The sequence below is a fragment of the Sarcophilus harrisii genome, chromosome 1 (assembly GCF_902635505.1).
Source record: "Sarcophilus harrisii chromosome 1, mSarHar1.11, whole genome shotgun sequence".
In the NCBI taxonomy this organism is placed as follows: Eukaryota; Metazoa; Chordata; class Mammalia; order Dasyuromorphia; family Dasyuridae; genus Sarcophilus; species Sarcophilus harrisii.
In genome coordinates, this window is record NC_045426.1 from 103,007,195 (window position 1) to 103,026,663 (window position 19,469).

The 19,469-nt window shown below is 36.1% G+C and overlaps 1 protein-coding gene across 1 annotated transcript in view; it reads right to left on the reverse strand.

Annotated features, from left to right (window-relative positions):
• Positions 1–11,361, reverse strand: part of ADAMTSL1 (ADAMTS like 1) — a 1,023,200-nt gene extending 1,011,839 nt beyond the window's left edge. Inside the window, exon 1 of the mRNA XM_031961469.1 lies at positions 10,738–11,361. Coding sequence (XP_031817329.1) covers positions 10,738–10,824 — 87 coding nt within the window. The 5' untranslated portion in view covers positions 10,825–11,361. The remainder of the gene's footprint in view (positions 1–10,737) is intronic.
• Positions 11,362–19,469: the final 8,108 nt, after the last annotated feature.

Below are 19,469 nucleotides of genomic sequence, written 5' to 3' on the forward strand. Positions count from 1 at the left end.
GTCTCAGGAAATAAGATTTCACTTTCTTTATGGTTTTGAACTAATCTGCAAGGAAGTACACTCATTTAAATCCCTTTAGTGTTGTCTAAGTAGCAAATTGCAAATTTTATCAATGCCTTCAAAGAATCACTTCATTTATTTAAGCCTCCATTTATTTAGCAAAGATCTTAGAAATCATCCAGTGTGACTCCTTTTTTTTTTAAGGATGATTTTTAAAGATGAAGAAACTGAGAACTCATAGAATAGCCTCAAGGTCATGTCATATTAGAGCTACCAGATTCCAGTTAGATAAATAAAAATCATTCCTAATCTTTCCATGTAAATAAGCTTGGTAAGGCAGAACTTAAAAAGAATTTGAACTGTGTTCACTTGAATCATACTGCCAGTGGGCACCCTGTCAGGGAAAGAAAGAGTCAGAGAATGTGCAAAATCTATATCTTGTGTCAAGACAATCATATGGAACTTAAACATAAATGGAACACATAAATTATCAACCACTGGAAGAATATACCCTCTCATATTGTAGAGAGACTGGAAAACTTGCCAGTATACAGATGTACAGTATACAGTGTGCAGAATGACTCCCTAAAATGATCAGGATTTTACAAAGTCAAGGTACTGGAACTATTTATTACCTATTGAAAATTTGAGTAAACAGACTAAAAAGCAGAGAGGGAAGATGGATGATCTAATAACTAAACCAACTATATGTATGTGTGTGTGTGTGTATGTGTGTCACAAACATATATATTTCCCAACCAAATAAAAAATATTTAGAATACAGTTCAAATATATTGTGAAAAGACTAACAAAGGTGGATCACAACTCAGAAAAATTGTGATACTGATGAAAGCTATTAGCTATTATTATCCCCAAGAGGATGAGAGAATTCAATCAAATGTATCTTAATCATATCATCTCAATGAGATACCTCAGTTATTGTTCATCCTTCATTCCCCAAGACATAACAACGGTGATAGCTCACAGGGAAACAAAACTTCAAATGATGAAGGAAATTTAACATTAGAGCAAACAGAGGAAAGCTGATTTTGCTCTGATATAACAATTGTGGAAAGAAAAGATAGGACATCATTGGCTAACAGCTGGCATTTATTATAGACAAAGATAGCTGAGCCATCTATCAACTCAAAATTACCAAGAGATGATAATAAGCAATATTCTAGAAATTTAAAAACGTATCTGGAATCTAGAGCTTTTCAGCTACCAATTAAGCTTACATGAAATGAACCACATAAAATCAAAAGGAACTACACATATCCATACACAATTCTTTGATGGTATATAGACAACTGCATTTTGCTTGTATTTTATACTAATTTTATTGAAATATGGGTTTTTGTTGTTTAAGGTCATTTAACATGCATTAATTATTTACTATATACTACAAGCTGGAAATATTTTTTTAATATTAAAAAAACTTGGTCCCTACTTTTAAAAAGCTTAAATTAGGATGGACATGACCATACCTTGAAGGTGGGGACCAGGTTTAATAATTTTTAAAAATCTTTCCAGAATTTAGCATATGTGATATGTGTGTAATATATACAATGTAAAAGGAAAGTAATTTAAGGTGGAAAAATTTCCAGTGGATGAAAATAGAAAAGATTTTTTTGAAAGAAGATGCATCTTAAAGAAATCCAAGAATCAGAGATGAGGAGAGAGAACATCCTAACCATAGGAGATAGCCAGCGAAAAGGCACAGAGTTGGGAGATGGAGAGGACCAGGAAAAAAAAAAAGCCAATATCATTGGATTGTTGAGTACGTTGAGAGAAGTAAAATGTAAGTATACTGGAAAAGTTGGAAGGAGCCAGATTTTAAAGAGCTTTAAGAGCAAAACAGAAGATTTTTATAATTGTTCTCAGAAGTAATAAAGAGTCACTGAAATTCATTGTAAGGGGAAGAGGGGGAAGGCAAGGTGGACATTATCAGACTTGCACTTTTATAAAGATTATTTTGGCAAATAAATGAAGGATGTATTAGAATATGGAGAGGCTTCAAGAACAGATAAAAAGGAGAATATTCCAATATCGTCACAGATATGAGGTGACCTGGACCAGAGATAGAATGGAATTAAAGGATCATTTAGAGGAATTTGCCTTAACAAGAAGAAAAAATACTTCTTTGTGTGAGAGGACAAAGCAAAAGCTAGTGAAAGAAGAAGACTAAATAATATGGAATAAGGAGAGGGAAAGAGGATGAAAACATTGGTTATTGCCACTGTGGAATAGTGAATCAATTGTGGAGATGTAAAAGCATCACTTTGCTAGAAGGAGAAGCATATTGAGATTATTTAATGAATTTGTTGTAGATTCAATCAACATGATTCTATGATTTTCTTCAACTCTATTCCACAACATGAATATATGTAAATCAATGTGAATAATTGGAATAATTTAAAATAGAGGTTTGACTAATATGCTCAAAAATAAGTGGGCAAAGAACTCAAATTTAGAAGATAATCTAGAATTAAAATGGCTTACCAAAGGAAGTGAGGAGATGGTAGCCAGGGCATTAGTAATAATCTGGGAAAGAACTAGGGGTTTTGAGAGGTTAAAGATCAATGTCAATGAAGAACAGAGCTAGGAGGATAACGCAGATAAAATCATAAAAGATTATGATTAATAAAAATATTTCTGAATTCGTGAACATGTAAATGGAACATCTGTGGGTTGATGAAAAGATCAAGCTATGACAACTATGTATAATATCGAGATGAAGTAGAAGACTAAATTGTAGGAAATTAGTAGATTAAAAAAGTTGGATTTAAAGTATTTGACAGAGAATTAATAAACATGCTGAAGTCCCATTAGAATGAGAATAAGAATTGAAATAAAGAGAAATATTCATAGTGCCCTATGGGTAGAGTAGACATACAGTTATAGAAAGTTAGCAAGAAGATATGTGACTTGAGAAATCCATGTATTTGGGTCAACTCACAACTCTAAACTATAGGCTAAGATGAGGTCTTTTCAGGAACAAATTCCAGCATATGAAGCCACTTTATTACATGTTTCTTTTCTGGTCTTCACCACATTCCTCCTGGGAAAAGCTTTGCTCTTTTGCTATTAAGCAGATAAAGCAGTGAAAAGCGCTCTTCAACCACAGATACTCTTACCAGGCTGCTGACCCAAAAAAGAAGAAAAAAGAAAAGAAAAAAAGTTATATTTCTACAGTGACAAGTAATTCTCTTACATCAGAGAATTACCAAGCTTCTTATAACTGGAGATGGCAAGGGGCTTCTACTTTTTTTTTCCCAATTAACTATAAGCATCTCCTCATAGTGACTCTTATCTTTCCCTCATATTTGTCACTCTCTAATCAGAAGGGGCAGTAGAGAGTCAAAGAAACAGCCTTGAAAAGTTTTTCCTCCATTAAGTTGTAGAGGGTAGTTAAGAAAATAAAGAATCCTAACTTTTCACAAAGCAATAGGCTTCAGCTTTCTTCTAATGCACTTCTAGAAATGCCCCAGTCTTTTCCCAGCCAATTGACAAAGTTCCTACTTCCTACTTTCCTACATCCAATCAGTAGAATCATATGAAAGCTGCTGAAAAGCCTCCCATCTCATTTGGAAGCTTTTTATGTCTTTTATCAAAATCTTGAGACTTTTACACTAAGTTTGTTCTCTTCCATTTTCTATGTCTTCCTATAACTTTTAGAGCTTCCAGTGCCTCCATATGTATGCCTTTGGATATCTGTATCTCTGGATAATAGATAATTTATCTTTATTTTATGAAATAATTAAAAAAAAAACCTAATAGTCCCTACATAATCCTTTCTCTGCCTTTAAAGAAATCATTTCATTATATTCATCTGAGAGGCAGTTCTATATCTCATTGTCAATACAGTCAGCCCCAATCCTTAATAATTTAACTGAGAAACTATGCTTCTTCACAAATTTATTTTACTAGTTTTCCTGGTGTTAATATTCTTTTTCTGCCTCTTTCAGAAATGTATTCATATATGTAAAGAGAAGTCACTCACATCTTTCCCTAAAGTTTGGCTTTAAATGCAAACACAAAAGTATCACTTTTAAAGTAAAATTAATTTAAGAAAATTAATAGGCCTACCAAAATAACAGATAATTATGATTTAGAAAGTACTTTTATTATTTAGAATAATATGAAGGAAAAGAGACATAGCTAATTCAAAAATGTATAAGAATAAATGTTAAATTAGCTTTGGAATGCATTCAGAATTATAGAAATAGTCATCTATACACTTAGAAACTCTTTTCCCCATCATTAATGTAAACAGGGGGTGGAGTTAATGATATTATTGGGATTAAGGAGAAGCAATTCAGAGACAGACATGGAAAGGACTGAAACCAAGGCAACACAGATTTTCAACAATAACTCATTTTTATAAGTTTAACACCTTTCTATCTCTAAGACAATTAAGTTTATTAACAAATTGTTGATCTGAATCAAAGGAAGAAGTCTCCAAGGAGGAGATTACCCCTTGGACCTCAATCCTCATAGGATGAAATTACACATCTGGATTACTACATGTAGCTGGTTCATAAACAAAATACTACACATCATTAAACCTGTGTTTCTTAACAATTAACAATCTTCATTGCTTTCCAATAAAATTAAGTAGGAATGATTATTCACATCATATAATGCAGTTACTATTAGCAATGATTAAAAGTTATTTTCTTTCAAATGCCATAAAGTCAAGATATCCATGTGGGTGTGTATGTGTGTGTCTGAATTTTGGCTGGTTGGTGAGAGAGTTATGAAACAATCCTAAATAAAAGGCATATTAAGCATCTCTTGCTTTTAGTCCAAAAAAGAGTGTAGCAACAGTTGCTACATTGCAGTTGGATAAAGAAGGTGTTCAGCTGCACGTATTCTCCTTTCATCAAAGTGTCAGGTTCCTGGATGCTGTGGAGAGTTTTCTAAATAAGTATCTGTTAATCTTGTAGGACCATGATGGATCTGCTGCAGAACATACATAGAAGCCAATTTTTAACAGATTAAGAAGAGAGGGACGGGGTTGGAAAGAGGGGATGAATTTTTATCTTCCATGACTATTCAGAATCTGTAGTCAAAAAAGGAATTGAAAGCTGAATCTATTCCCAAACATGTGAACACAACTTGTTTATAGGAACTGATGTTATTGCAAATAAACAAACTTTTTTTTGCTAGTGACTCATTGTTGAAATTCATGATACAACTGAACTAATAGTAATGAGCATAGAAAAGGACCATATTTATCCTCTCCATTTAGACAAATTTGGAGTGCATTCTCTCTCTAGCCAAAGTCACTCACACCTTTTAATTTAATGAGCTTGTTATTTATGACTGAATCATTTGATTATCCCAATCTGTGGTAAAATATTAAAAGTGATTTAAACTCAATAACTATTTAAGAATACAATCTTATTTCAAACCATTATTTCTAATTACTGCTCTCTATCACAAAATATACAAACCTCAAACACACATTAGAGGATAAACTTTAACACTGCCATAATGTTTTAAGGCAAGCGAATCTTGATGTTTAAACCTCTGTAACTCCATGTTCCTACATAAAACTGTCATCAAAACATGAGCTTCAAAACTTGGGAAGCAAGAAAATATGCCTGTGTTGAATCTCTGGGCAAAAAGGTCAGGTTATTTTAAAGGTGGGATGGGGCATACAAATTTATAAGTGAGAAGTGATGGAAAAGAAGTTTTAAGACTACAGTTTACAAATAACTTTCAAACCTTTCTCTGTGAGGGGTGGGGGGTAAGGAAATAGGTAATAATGGTAGCTACAGACTCATAGGAAATCAGTATTAGAGTTAGGACAATATACACCCTTTTCATACACCATATTACCTTCAATTACCCAAACCACTATTAAGAGTAATCAAAGATGGGTAATGTCTTATATAAAATTATATCAGAAAAGAAATTAATTTCAAAGAGGTATGAGAATGTGTAATATGAAAATGAAAAAATAATATAAGTGAACAATAAAAACTGAATTAATGGCTTCTTATTACTTAAATTTCTTAGTAATATTAGGTAAGTAAAAAGGTACAATAATTTGGAGAGCTTACTAGAGAACTTTCATTACAATGTAGACTGCTGATTGCCTAACTACCATGTCATTTGGTGAACTATAATAAAAAAAAAGCTCAACATGAGTCAACAACCTAATACAACCAAAAAAAAAAACAAAACTGAATTTAATCTTAGAATCCATTAAGAAAATACCTATAGTAAGATATGTGATACTTCTGTATTCAGACTTGATCAACCCATAGCTGGATAATTTTGCCCAGTTCTAGGTACCACATTAGTGAGAAGATCAGAACCTATACCTATTTCCAAAGTAATAGGGAATATTCGTCTTAAGAAAACATGTGAGGGAGAAGAGATTCACCTTAATCTCTATTTTTAAGTATAAATTTGAAAGGTTCTTATGCAAAAACAACAATAGCAAAACTTCTTAATGATTAAACTAGTCTCCAGAAGGATTTGGGTTTGAGATTCTTATTACTTGAGGTTTTCATATGAAAGCTAGAAGACAAATTTTCTGCAGAAGACTGCAGAAAAAAATTCATGCTTTAGGTAGAGTTTGGAGCTGATTGACCCCTGAGGTCACTTCCAACCCTAAAATTATTTGATTCCACAAAAAAATGTTCCATCATTCATATTCAGAAATGATTCTCTTGATCAACCACCAACAGTCACATTCTTTGCATTGTTTTTTTGTTATTGTTGTTGTTGTTTCCCCAGAAGTACTCATGATTTATCTAAATCTAGCTATACTCTCTAGATCAGGGTGTCTTAAACTCTTTTCCTTCGCAATCCCTTTTCACCCAATAAATTTTTACATGACCCTGGGTATAAAGACATATAAAATAGATATGCAAATCAAGCATTTACTGATAATAAATCATAAAGAAATTTATTTTAACATAATTTTGGGGAATAAATATAATTTACCATTTATAGATGAAAGCTAATTTGCATATTGAGGTAGATGTGCTTGTTTATTTTTACATAGAGAATTAAATCTTGGTAGAATAGTTGATAACTTTAACTTGACAAATTTTCCCAACCTCCATATTCAGTTACTCAATTCCATGTGAAGTCACAACCCACAATTCAAGCTTAGCTATAGAACAGCCTTCCCTTCTTCTCCCCATGCCAGTCAATCAACCATTAAAACAAATTAAGCATGTACTAGTTCCAGGTGCTGGATATACAAAGATAAAAATGGAAAAGTTTCTACTTCAATGAGCTTATATTTTATTCAATATACATTATTCATGTTATGTATACAAGATAATATGTATACATAGAATATATGCAAAAATAAATGCCTAGTTGTTAAGGGAGGATGCGTTCTAAAGAGATAATGAAAGGTAGTTGAAGGTCGTATTTGAGTTGAGATTTAAAGGATGTAAGGGATTGTATGAAATGGATAAAAGGAGGTAGACCATTTAAAGATATGGGAATGGATAGTGAAAAGACAGCTGGAAGACCTAATGACTTGTATGCAAAATACTAATAAGAGCAATTTGACTAGACCATAGAGGACAGAGGATTAATATATAATGAGTCTGGAAAGGTAATTTGGGAAAGCCTTTAAAAGCCAAAAACAATTTATATTTCATACCAGGGCAATAATGAGGCACTAGGGTTCATTGAGTAGGCGAATGAGATAGAACTACATTTTAGAAAAATCACTCTGGTAGATGTGTGGAGTATGTATTAGAATGGAGGGAGATGAAATCAGGAGACCAATTAGGAGTTGGGCCACTGCAAAAGTCCAAACAGGGGTGATAAAAGCCTAAAATAAGTTGGCAGTTAAGCCAGTGGTTTTCTCAGAATTTGGGGTATGGTAGTTGCAATTAATTTATTCTTTAAAGGCCTTAAAGAGTTAACTCAGGAGCCTAACTTGGGAGATGTTTAGATACTGGGAGGAACCTAGACTTAGCTTATGGAATGAAATTAATCAGAAAAATAAAGTGAATCATATTTCTTAAGAGCTCAGGGAGTGAGCAATCTTCATTTAACCCAGGCATAGAAAGGAAGTTGCAATGAAGGGAGTAATTCAGAGCAGAGGGAGAGGTAGATAATACTGGCAAAAGACTTTCAAGGAAGTGGGAAAAGAAACACTGAGACCTTCAGTTGGATTTTCCTCTATGCTAAAGTTTTTCATTATACTGCTTTAAGAATGAAGGTCAACTAGGTCCCTAGATAACTCTGAAAGGTCCACCACAATCGCCAGATCGGTCAATTAAAACTAGTAATAATCCCTTCATTTACTAAAGCATTTGTTTCCAACACCATTTAAAGCATATCCTTCTGAGGAAGAAAGCATTGTACCAATCTAATTTTGAGCCATATTAGACTCAAATAGCATAACGGTTAGATGTGGATGGTTTGTTCTGCTGATTGTTTCTACTAAAACAATCGATCTTCTTTACTTGGGAAACAAAACTCCCCGAATGGGAACAATCTTGGGGAAATTAGACACTTGGGTAATACTAGCTACTTAACATCAAGTAACAATGTCAACTGAGAGTTAATTACTGAGCACAAGAAAGCAAAGAATACTTTCTTACATTCCACTAGGATACCTTGCCCATCTACTACTTAAAACAATTTTCTATTCCTCCCCCGACAAGTTTGGTCAGGCTCCTCACATGTGGAAAGCAGGCTTATACAGTATAACAAGAAATATCCATTTGGAATTAAACAATAAACTACTTCCTCAAAAGGGGGAGGGGGCAAAATTGCTTTCATCATCCGCACCCAGAAAGAAGAAAGTTGGTAGAGAATCAGAGCAAGAAAGAACAGGTGTGCAAAGCTGGGAAGGATGGTACAGAATTTGATGCCAAGAGAACTATGATTGGTTCAAAGCAGGTCTGAACAAGGGGATTAGGGAGGGACAAAAAGGAATAGGTACAGCTGAGTCCCACTAAAGAAGGGTAGCAACAGCACTGAGGTACTATTCTAACGTATTCGTTAGCACTTTCTGTTTCTAAGAAACAAAGTTTTAGGTTTGTTTTTCTCTTTTTAATATTTAGATATTGGCTACCCGTCTTCTTTAAGATCTCTAGCATTTCTATCATTCTAATTTAAGGAGGGGGGGGGGAAGGTCACTGATCAGACGAAGAAGCAAAGTGAGGGGAAAATGATGAACCTCGGGATATTTCGAGCAATACTTAAGTAAAAGCACTTTTCCACTAATACAGAGCACCTGTGGGATGGGTCTACTTTCTTCTTGTAGTTATATTTCTTACTGTCCTGTCTTACTCAACATCATCTACATCTTCAAAACACCGAACATCTCCAATGTTATTCTACTCATGAATCTTACTTTACAGAGTAAAGGTTTGAAAGTGGTTGTAATTACTAGTATTTTTTTTTTAAGAATGGAAATTATGGGAGCCGGCAAACCCCAAACCCCATCCCCCCATCCTGATGGTTCCCCAAACAAACAGTAGGAAATGAAGCTGTTTGGTGTTAACTTCAGAGAACACTCTCTTTTTTGCCGGAAATGCGGGAATAATTTATTCTTTGGTCACAGAGATAACCTGCCTCTGGAAAGGGAAAAAAAAAAAAATAGCCAAGCACTCTTATTGGCCAAGATCCACCTGCCCAACCATTTTCCTTTTTTTTCCTCAAGCAGCTCTCAGGGACAATAATAATCCATGACTAAGCAAATTGTTAATAACACATGCTCTCCACAGCTCACATTTTCAGCACTGCAGGTATGAGTAAAGCGTATACATTGGAAAGTAACACTGACACACTTTAGCCAAACCCGGTAGCAGCCTGGGCACCCTGGAACGCCAAATATGTATGTAGCCACTGGCGAGTTAGGTAATAGGTGAAAAGATTTCCCTTCTGCTGACTGGAGAAAAACCTAATAAGGACGTGGAGGTGAAAGGAAACAACAGGTCCAGATTTCTGATGTTTGAGATGCTCTGGTGTTGTCTCTTCTTTTCTATCTAAAAGAAGTCATGCCCATTCCTCATCCTACCCACCCTGGTACCCCGATATTGAGATTTGGGACGAGGAGCCTAGAATGAATCCATTGCCTTTTTGTGGGGAGAAAGAAAGCGGCACACCTGCAGATGAGAAGGTAGCGATGCTAATTATGGTGGTCTATGATGGAGACTATGCAGACCAGGTGAAGGGCTATCCCAAAACAGAGCGAGTCCAGAGGGAGGCCGGGGATTGCAACTCGGGCGCCGCCCAGAGGGGCTCCCCAAAGGAGAGGTGAAATGGGGCGGAGCGCCAGGGGGCAGTTGGCAGGAAGAGAGAAAGGCAGGCTGGCGGGCGGGCTCCCTTGCCTATCAGGCGCCTCCCCCTCGGGCCCCGCGTCCGCTCCGGCGGGCAGGAAGCAGGCTGGGACGGTGAGAGGACACCGGCGGGCAGTAGCGGGTTCCAGAAGCATCTGGGGGCAAAGGCTGGAAGCAAGTGGCCGCGGGGACGGTCACCCCCAGACACCCGCGTTCCGCTCCAAGGGCCAGCGGCAGATACAGCTTCTGGCCACTTACCCGGCCCCAGCCGTGCTTAGATAGGACACGGGGCGACTCCGAGTAGAGAGAACACCAGTCACGGGACTGAAGGGAAAGAGGGGCGCCCGCCCCAATCTCAATCCGCTCACATTGACACCTGAGCAGAAAACTTCGAGGAAGATGAGTCCAGAGGGAGGAAAGGAGGAAGGCAGAAGAAAGAAAGCGTGAGCTTGGCTCCTACCTGTCCGGCGATGTACAGGAGACACAGGGTGCCCAAGAGGATAGGGGCCAAGCTCCCCCGGCGCAGCGGCCCCACTGCCAGTGCCATGGTCGCCCTCCACTCCGGCGGACTGGCCGCCGAAGTAGGGGAGTGTCAGCGGAGTCCCGGTCCCCCTAACTCGCTCTTTCCTCTTGATCCGCGGTGTCGCGGAGACGGCTCCTTCCAGCTCCCCCTGGCTGGCGCTGGGAATCCTTGTGCGGCTGCCGCAGCCGCCGCCTGGACTCCAGCTCCGGCTTGGGCAAGTCTCGGGCTCCGTGCGCCCTGGCGCTGCGCCCCGGCGGGGTGGCGGTGCGGACACTGTCAGTGCGGCTGGGGAGAGAGGCTGGTTTGAATGGTAGCGCGTGGGGGTGGGGGTGGAAGTGGGGGGTGTTATTTGTGAATGTGTTGCTTGTCTTGGCTCGGGATGGTGCGCGCTCACCCACCCCCCCTCCCGGCTCCTGCTCCTCCCCTACTCTATGTCAGGCAGCTGAAGGCGGGGAACTAAGACTTCGGTCCGCCCGGGGCAGCAACCGGCGTGTGCCTTTCAGAAGACTAGCACATGGCTCTTCATTTATTGAGCTTATTTTCACCGTCTTGTTATAAAGAAGGGGGGGGGGGGGGGGGGAGGGGACGGGGGGGGAGGGGTTCGGTGTGTTGCTTTTTTGTTTTGGTTTGTTTTTTGTTTTTTTTTTAATGATGTCCTAATAAATGTATGCCTTGCGCGCCCCTAGATGATGATCTCCCTTCACCCTTCTTGAAAGTCTTGGGATTAAAGCTTACATTCTACAACTTCCTCCTCATTTTTCAAAGTCTCCATGTGCTGACAATTGTAATTTTGCAGTGGGAGTGAGAAAAAAGAAAGAGAGAGTTAGGTAGTTCACAAGCCTCCCCTAAATAGAAAAAATATCGTGGGTATGTCCCCCGAGAACCCGGCGCTGGGGGAGGAGGAAGGATGTGGGAGGGAGGGGGAGAGAAAGTAGGAATGAAATTGACTTGTCAGGTGCAGCTAACCCTAGTGAAAGTTTCCCAGAGGATGCAGAACAATTATCTATCGGTGGTTGTTTTCCTAAACCAAGTTACTTTGGCAAATTTGGCAGGAATAATGAGTCACCTACTCCAATCCTGGATTGTTATGGTTTGTTTGATTACACACAAAAAAATAAAATTATGGCAACACAGTCTCTGATCAACTACTAGGATAATTCTTTGCCTCCTGGAAAAGTAGCATTTTAGAGCCCATTGCTCATCATTTTAATAAGGGAAATTAGCCTTCCTCTTCCAGTTATTTTACTCCTTTGTATCCATTCCTTTTCCAAACTTTAGGAAGGTTACTGAGAAAATAATGCTTTTAAATAAATTCAGTCAAGTCACATTATTAGCATTCTCATCAAAAAACACTTATGAAATTATCAGGGTATGATCCCATATCGAACATACCATGAAATTATATATCTGTTACGTACAGCATTGATGTAGGAAACTAGAAATCAAACCCCTATTTGAGAGAATTCCTATTTTTATAGCAATCAAACATTTATCAAGTACCTAGTATATTACAGGTACTATTTTAAATGGCTGGGCTACAAAAAGGTAAAATATGATCTCTTACCTCAAGGACTTTATAGTACATGGAAGAGAACATGAAAACATTGACTTTGCCTTGAGGTTTAATTAAATCCTAAATGATGCCTAGGTTATCATATCATCAAATCACAATGTGTTTCTTAGCATAATTCATTGATTTATTCATTCTGTGATCATTTCTTGATCTTACTAGTTATGTGAGCCTGGACAAGTCACTTAATCCTGTTTACTTCAGTTTTCTCATCTGCAAAATGATCTGGAGAAAGACATTTCAAATGGTCTTACCTTTGCCAAAAACAAACAAATAGGGTCACAGAGTTGGGCATGATTGAAACTACCAAGCAAATACATCATGGACTAGACAAATCATCAGATTACTTAAGGCTGGTCAGTAAAAGCTGAGAATCAGAATTTTAGTGTAAGAGGGGATCATAAGGATATATAGCAATGAAAAAGAGTTCTGAGCCAAGTCTCCATTCAATAAACATTTATTGAGTGTCCACCATAGAGCTAGTTGCAAAACACTATACTAGGTTCTGAGAAAGCTATTTTAATGAATCTATGATTTCTGTGAGGTATAGATACCTTTTCTATAAGGATCACAACTCCTCCAGGCCTTCCCTTCTCCCATTACAGTATTTACCCAAAGTGCTAAGGATTTTCATTTTGCTCTTCAAATGTATTTAGAGTGCTAATCACCACTAGAAATACCCCATTTTGTCTCTTTTTCTTAATAATGTGACCTGCTCATCTTTTCAATTATATTTGTACTCAACCATGTCTTTTCGACTCCTGTATCTATGTCCCACAAGGCTTTATTGGTAATATCCTAAAGTCTTTTGATGCCAATGTATCTTTACATTGCCTGGAATTAATGTAGAACTTTAATTTTTCTGAGATCTTGGTATGATTTTCATCCATATAACACCATCATATAATATATATTTGTATATATATGCATATATATGTATCAATTTTACCTGTGAACAGTTTAGAATCATTGAATAACTATGCAATTTCTGAAATAAAATACAGCTCCTTTTCTATCTCTTTGTCATTCCCAGGCTCAGCAAATTATTTAATCACACCATTTATTCAAGATACTCATGCTGATACATTAATTTAATAGGCTACCTGTTATATAATAGTATAAATGATTATCAAATGTAGATGATCAGCTCTATGTTTATCATCTTTGGATTTCACTGAGGATGCTTTGTAGTCGTGGGTTCATGTATTTAAAGCTAGATGGGATTTTAGAGTAAATCCAACCTATTTCTTTTACAGATGAGGAAACTGAAGCTCAGAGAGATTAATTTGCCCAGGTCATATAGCTAGTAAAGTAAATGTGAATGTGAACATATATCTTCTTCATGGAAAGTCATTGCTTTTCCACTACCCCCCAAAATACTGTACCATCTACGTTTTCTATATGAATATATCAATGAAAACATCAAAAAGGAATAAATAAACCAGTTTTTTAAAGCCATATTATTGTCTAAAATGTGGAAGGAAACAAAAATCCTTTTTGTTCTTTTGTTAATTTTAATAAAACATTTTATTCCATATGGTAAAATGAGTCATTAGAGGCTTTCTCAGACAAAATGTTTCTCATACATGTATCAATATAAGACGAATAAGACAGAATTTGTCCCCAATCAGTGAATAAGCCTTTATTAAGCAGCTGCTATATGCTACACATTGTGGAAAGTGCTAGATATTAAAAGACAAAAATTGAAAAACTTTGATCTCAAAAAGCTTACATTTTATATTCTGAGACAATAAATATGCCAAAAAACCACATATTTAATGTAAACTAAAATATATTATCATGATTTACCAAAAAGTACCATATTGATCCAAAAGTCAGGGTACCTGAACTGAGCTTTTCTTTTTTTTTCCTAAGGAAATTGGGGTTAAGTGACTTGCTCAGAGTCACACAGCTAGGAAGTATTAAGTATGCAAGGTCAAATTTGAACTCAGGTCCTTCTGACTTCAGGACTGGTGCTCTATCCTTGCCTCACCTAACTGCCCCAACTGAGCCTTTCTTAAGAGGATACAGTTATATAAAGATAGCACAGAAACTGAAAAATAACACATCATAGCTTTTGTAGGAAGCAGATACTGAGAAAAATTTTAGCTTCTAATTTGAACCAGTATATTTCAATGAGAGAGGTAGGGAGAACTACCAGGTTTTTCTTACATTGAGGTCAGCTTTCTATCCTGTAGTTTAGAGTTTCTCTCTGTCATTGAAAAGGATTTTATGGAGAAGCTAGGGGAAAAGAGGGCTTTCTGGTATACAGAAACTCAACAAGCATTTGTTAAGCACCTACTGTATACAAAGTATTGTATTAGACATTAGGCAAAACCAAAAAAGCAAGCCTTCTCTGCTCCTTAAACTTCGAGGAGTTTAGTGAACACATGGCTATTCAATGGCAAAGCAAAGTTACACTTTTTTACTAAATATCTAAAAGGAGGGGAAAGGAAGATCTTTTTATCACTTTTGAGCCTCACATCATTTTTCCCCTTAGGCAATATCATAGAAGTATAAAAATGACCAGGAAGGAAATTCCCCAATGGTTAGCTTCATTCTTCCAGAATAAAACTGTTCACTCAAACAAGCTGTTCATTTTTGGCAAGATGAGTATCACACTCTGTTCAAGGAAAATATATATTAGGTGAATTTCATGCATTTAAAATCTGACATGATTTAAACAGTTTCAGTATGATTCTATAAATGTAGGAGGGCAAGAGTTATGAATGAGTAGATTATGAGCATAATAAAAAATGATGGGAAACATAAAGCAATGAGCTTATATCTTTACACGAATTTCTCAAAACCTTATTTCCAAAGAAGTAAACAATGGAAAGAGAAGTTTCAAACACTTCTTGACTTTATCCTGAATTCATATGGGTATATCATGATTGGCTTAAAAACGTTTTAGCTACTGTATTTCTGATTCCTGGGGTTATAAATACAATTATTATCTGATATGGGAATAAACATAGCCTAAGACTTAACATTCATATTTACTGACTAAGGCTTTCTGCAAAGATCACAATGTTTAATTGTAAGAAATCTTGGAGAACACCTCATCTTATAAATGAGGAAATTGACAGGAATACTTGGAGGGTGACTTCCCTGGTGTCACACAACTAGTAGGAAATAAAGCCAGGATGTTAACCCAAATTCTCTGTTCAAAAATGTGAGCTCTTTCCACTATAGCAAGCATGATATCTTATGGGCATTATAACTTATCAAAAGATTTGTTTCTCCATTTTACAACACTGTTTACTGAAAACTGTATGAAGTTGTAATACCTTACTGGCAGCTACTGCCATGGCATTAAGGGACAATGTGATAGTAATGCATATATTTAATCTCTTGAAGCTGGCTTGTAGGAGTCTCAAATATAAAATATGACAGCATTTGTTTTTCTTACCATAGAAAAGATGACATCACAAACTGTTAAGAGGCTAAACCATATATTACAGCTTTAATTCAGAGTCACTGTTTGCGTCATAGGACAGCCCAACAGGGACTGAATAGAAAACCCTTAACATTCCTAAGGCTAATAACATATATAAGCTGCTTTGGGTGAGGCCCTATTGGGTGTGGTTTGATCAAGCATGAAATCTTATTTAATAATAATAATGTTTTTAAAATTGGTACACCCCCCTCAGTGTTTTGATAGATTTGTCCAAACAATAGTGTGGACAATCTAAGAAAGTGGAAAAATATGCAATAAACATGGTTAGAAATGTGAATTTAAATACAGTTTTATCTTCTTCAGGGACCCAAGGGCTGATAGTTACCAAACAAGCTTACCTCAAAATCCTATAAAAATGATCTCTCTACATCAGCTGATTTGTCAATATGATATATTGAGTGCTCATTCTATATCACACACTGGCAAGAAAGAAATAAAATATTTTTTCAAAATTCTTTCTGAACTTAAAAATCTGGGAATTCACAAATGTATGTATCTGTGGAGCAGGGAAGGGGTATTAAACCTCAGAGCCAAAAAGGTTTTGTTCAATTCTTCACTCTGACACATACCAACACAATTCCCTTAACTTTTCAGTGCAACTTTACAGGCAAGTCTGTAAACCACAAATTTCAGAGAAGTTGCTAACCTATATTGATAGAAAGAGTAATGCTTCACCTAAGCTTTTCTTATACTAATAAAATCATAACTCTAGCCCCTATACCTACCCTTTGTATATGTAAAATATACACATGCCCAATGCATTTATTAATTAAGTACTAACTATTTATCAGGCATCGGATCTCCAGGAACAAGACAAGATCAAAAGACTTCAGAGTTGGAAGGAATCCCAATAGCCATCAATTCCAACTCCTACCTAACCAAGAATTCCTTCAAATGTACTTTCAATTTCTTTCTTCTCTGTAAATTATCAACATTTAGGAGTGATCTCTCCTACTGCTTGCTCTTGAAAACTAGTAGATGCTACTCCTTTCACTAGGAACTGATTTTCCTACCAAGCAGCATGGCACAATCAAAAAAGTCACAACATATGGGTCCAATTCTGCTTATGATGCTTACTACTTGTGTGACCTCAGGCAGAAAATAAGCTTAAGTGGCTATACTTATAATAGGGAAAGTTGAAATAGATAACTATTGAGGTGCCTCAGAGAACTATCCAATTCTCTCCTATTAGACTGTGAATTTCTTGAACAAGGGACTATCTTTTGCCTTCCTTTGAACTCCCAGAAATTCGCTTAACGTCTAGAACTTATTGCTTCATAAATTCTTTTTCATTGACTGACGTGCTCTATCTCCATTTGGTAAAGAATTCACTGTTGTTTTTCTACACATAATTATCTAAATATTTGTTTTTGTTTGTCCTTTATTCTTGCAGGAGACTTATGGTACCAGTGAGGTGATGCCATATGTGTCTCAATATGGAAGGGAAAGACTTTCAGAGTTTCTGGCTGAAACAAATAATTGTGATTTGCCTTCACTCTGAACCAATCAGGGCCCAAACTGCTGACAAGCTGACATGCTGAATGCAAATGAATTGCATTTAATTGAGGCAGGGTTGTGCAAAGTCAACAGCTCACTTTCTCCAGCAGAACCATCTGGGTCCTAGGGCAAGATATAGATCAGGACAAGTGGAGGTGGCCCTGAATACAATGGGAGATCTTGGCCTTTTTAAGCTGAGGTCTTTAACAATTCTCAGTTTGACTGAAAGAAACTCAATCAGTGAATAAAGTTAGATAAAAACTGAGGTAGAGAATGGCCTTTATACTTAGTCAAGTGTGTGTGTGTGTGTGTGTGTGTCAATATGGAAGGGAAAGACTTTCAGAGTTTCTGGCTGAAACAGAAATAATTGTGATTTACCTTCACTCTGAACCAATCAGGGCCCAAACTGCTGACAAGCTGACATGCTGAATTCTTAGATTCTTTTAGAATTATTATTTTAATTTCTTTTCAAATACAAGCCATTCTCCAATTAACAAATGGTCAAAGAATATGAACTAGTCATATGAAAAAATGCTCTAAATCATTATTGATTAGAGAAATGCAAATTAAGACAATTTTGAGGTACTACTACACACCTCTCAGATTGAGCAAGATGACAGGAAAAAATAATAATAAATATTGGAGGGGATATGGTAATACTGGGACACTAATACATTGTTGCTAGAATTGTGAATTAATCCAATCATTCTGGAGAGCAATTTGGTATTATGCCCAAAGGGCTATCAAACTGTGCATAATCTTTGATTTCTACTAGGTTTGTATCCCAAAGAGATTATGAAAAAGGGAAAGGACCCACATATGCAAACATGTTTGAGTAGCCTTTTTTTTTTTTTTTTTTTTTTTTTTTTGTAATGGCAAGGAATTGGAAACTGAGTGGATGTCCCTCAGTGGGGAATTGCTGAATAAATTATGGCATATGAATGTAATGGAATGTTATTGTTCTATAAGAAATAATGGGCAGGATGATTTCAGAAAAACCTGAAGAGATTTACATGAACTAAGTGAAGTGAGTGAAACCAAGAGAATATTGAACACAGCAACAAGATTATGTGATGATTAACTCAGATGGATGTGACTCTTTTCAACAATGAGGTGATTCAGGTCTATTCCAATAAGGTGAATGTTGAAAACTATCCTTTGCACATATTTTGAAAATAAAAGACTATTGTTTATCAATTTAAAAGTATACTTCAATCTAAATTCAAACTTTATCAGTTCTTTCTCAGCAGATGGATCAAATTTTCATCATAAATCCTTACAAATTGTCTTTGATCATTGTATTGCCAAGAATAGCTAAGTTAATCAAAGTTGGTTATCATATAATATTGCTGTTACTGTATACAATGTAATCTTGGTTCTGCTCACTTTACTTTGCATCAATTCAAATAAGTCTTCCCAGGTTCTTCTGAAACCAACTTACTTGTTATATCTTATACTACAATAATATTTTATCACAAACATATATGACAATTCATTCAGCCATTTCCCAATCGATGGGCAACCTCTCAATTTCCAATTCTTTGCCACCATGTAGAGAGCTAATATATATATAGTTCTCCTTTTCTGTTACATTAGCCAATTTGATAGGTGAGAGTGAGGTGGTATCTTTGAGTTATTTTAATTTGCATTTCTCTAATCAATAATTATAGCAACTCTTTTATGTGATTATAGGTTTCTTTCATTTCTTCTTCTGAAAACCATCTATTGATATCATTTGACCTTTTATCAATTGGAGAATTACTTGTACTCTTATAATGTTGACTCATTTCATTTGAGAAATGAGATCTTTATCAGAGAATTTTTTCTTTTTTTTTCTCATTCCCAATTTTGTTCTTTTTTTTAAAAAAGAAAAAATCTTGGCTACATTGGGTTTATTTGTACAAAACTTTTAAAAATTTCATGTACTTAAAATTATTCACTTTATTTCCTACCATCTTCTCTATCTCTTGCTTGATCATAAATTATGTCCTTATCCATAGATGTGACAGGTAAAAATTTCCACACTCCCCTAATTTGCTTATGATATCACTCTTTTTGTTTAAATTTTGTACTTATTTTAATCTTATCTGGGTTTATGGTGTGAGATATTGGTTTATACTAGTTTCTGCCAAACTGCTTTCC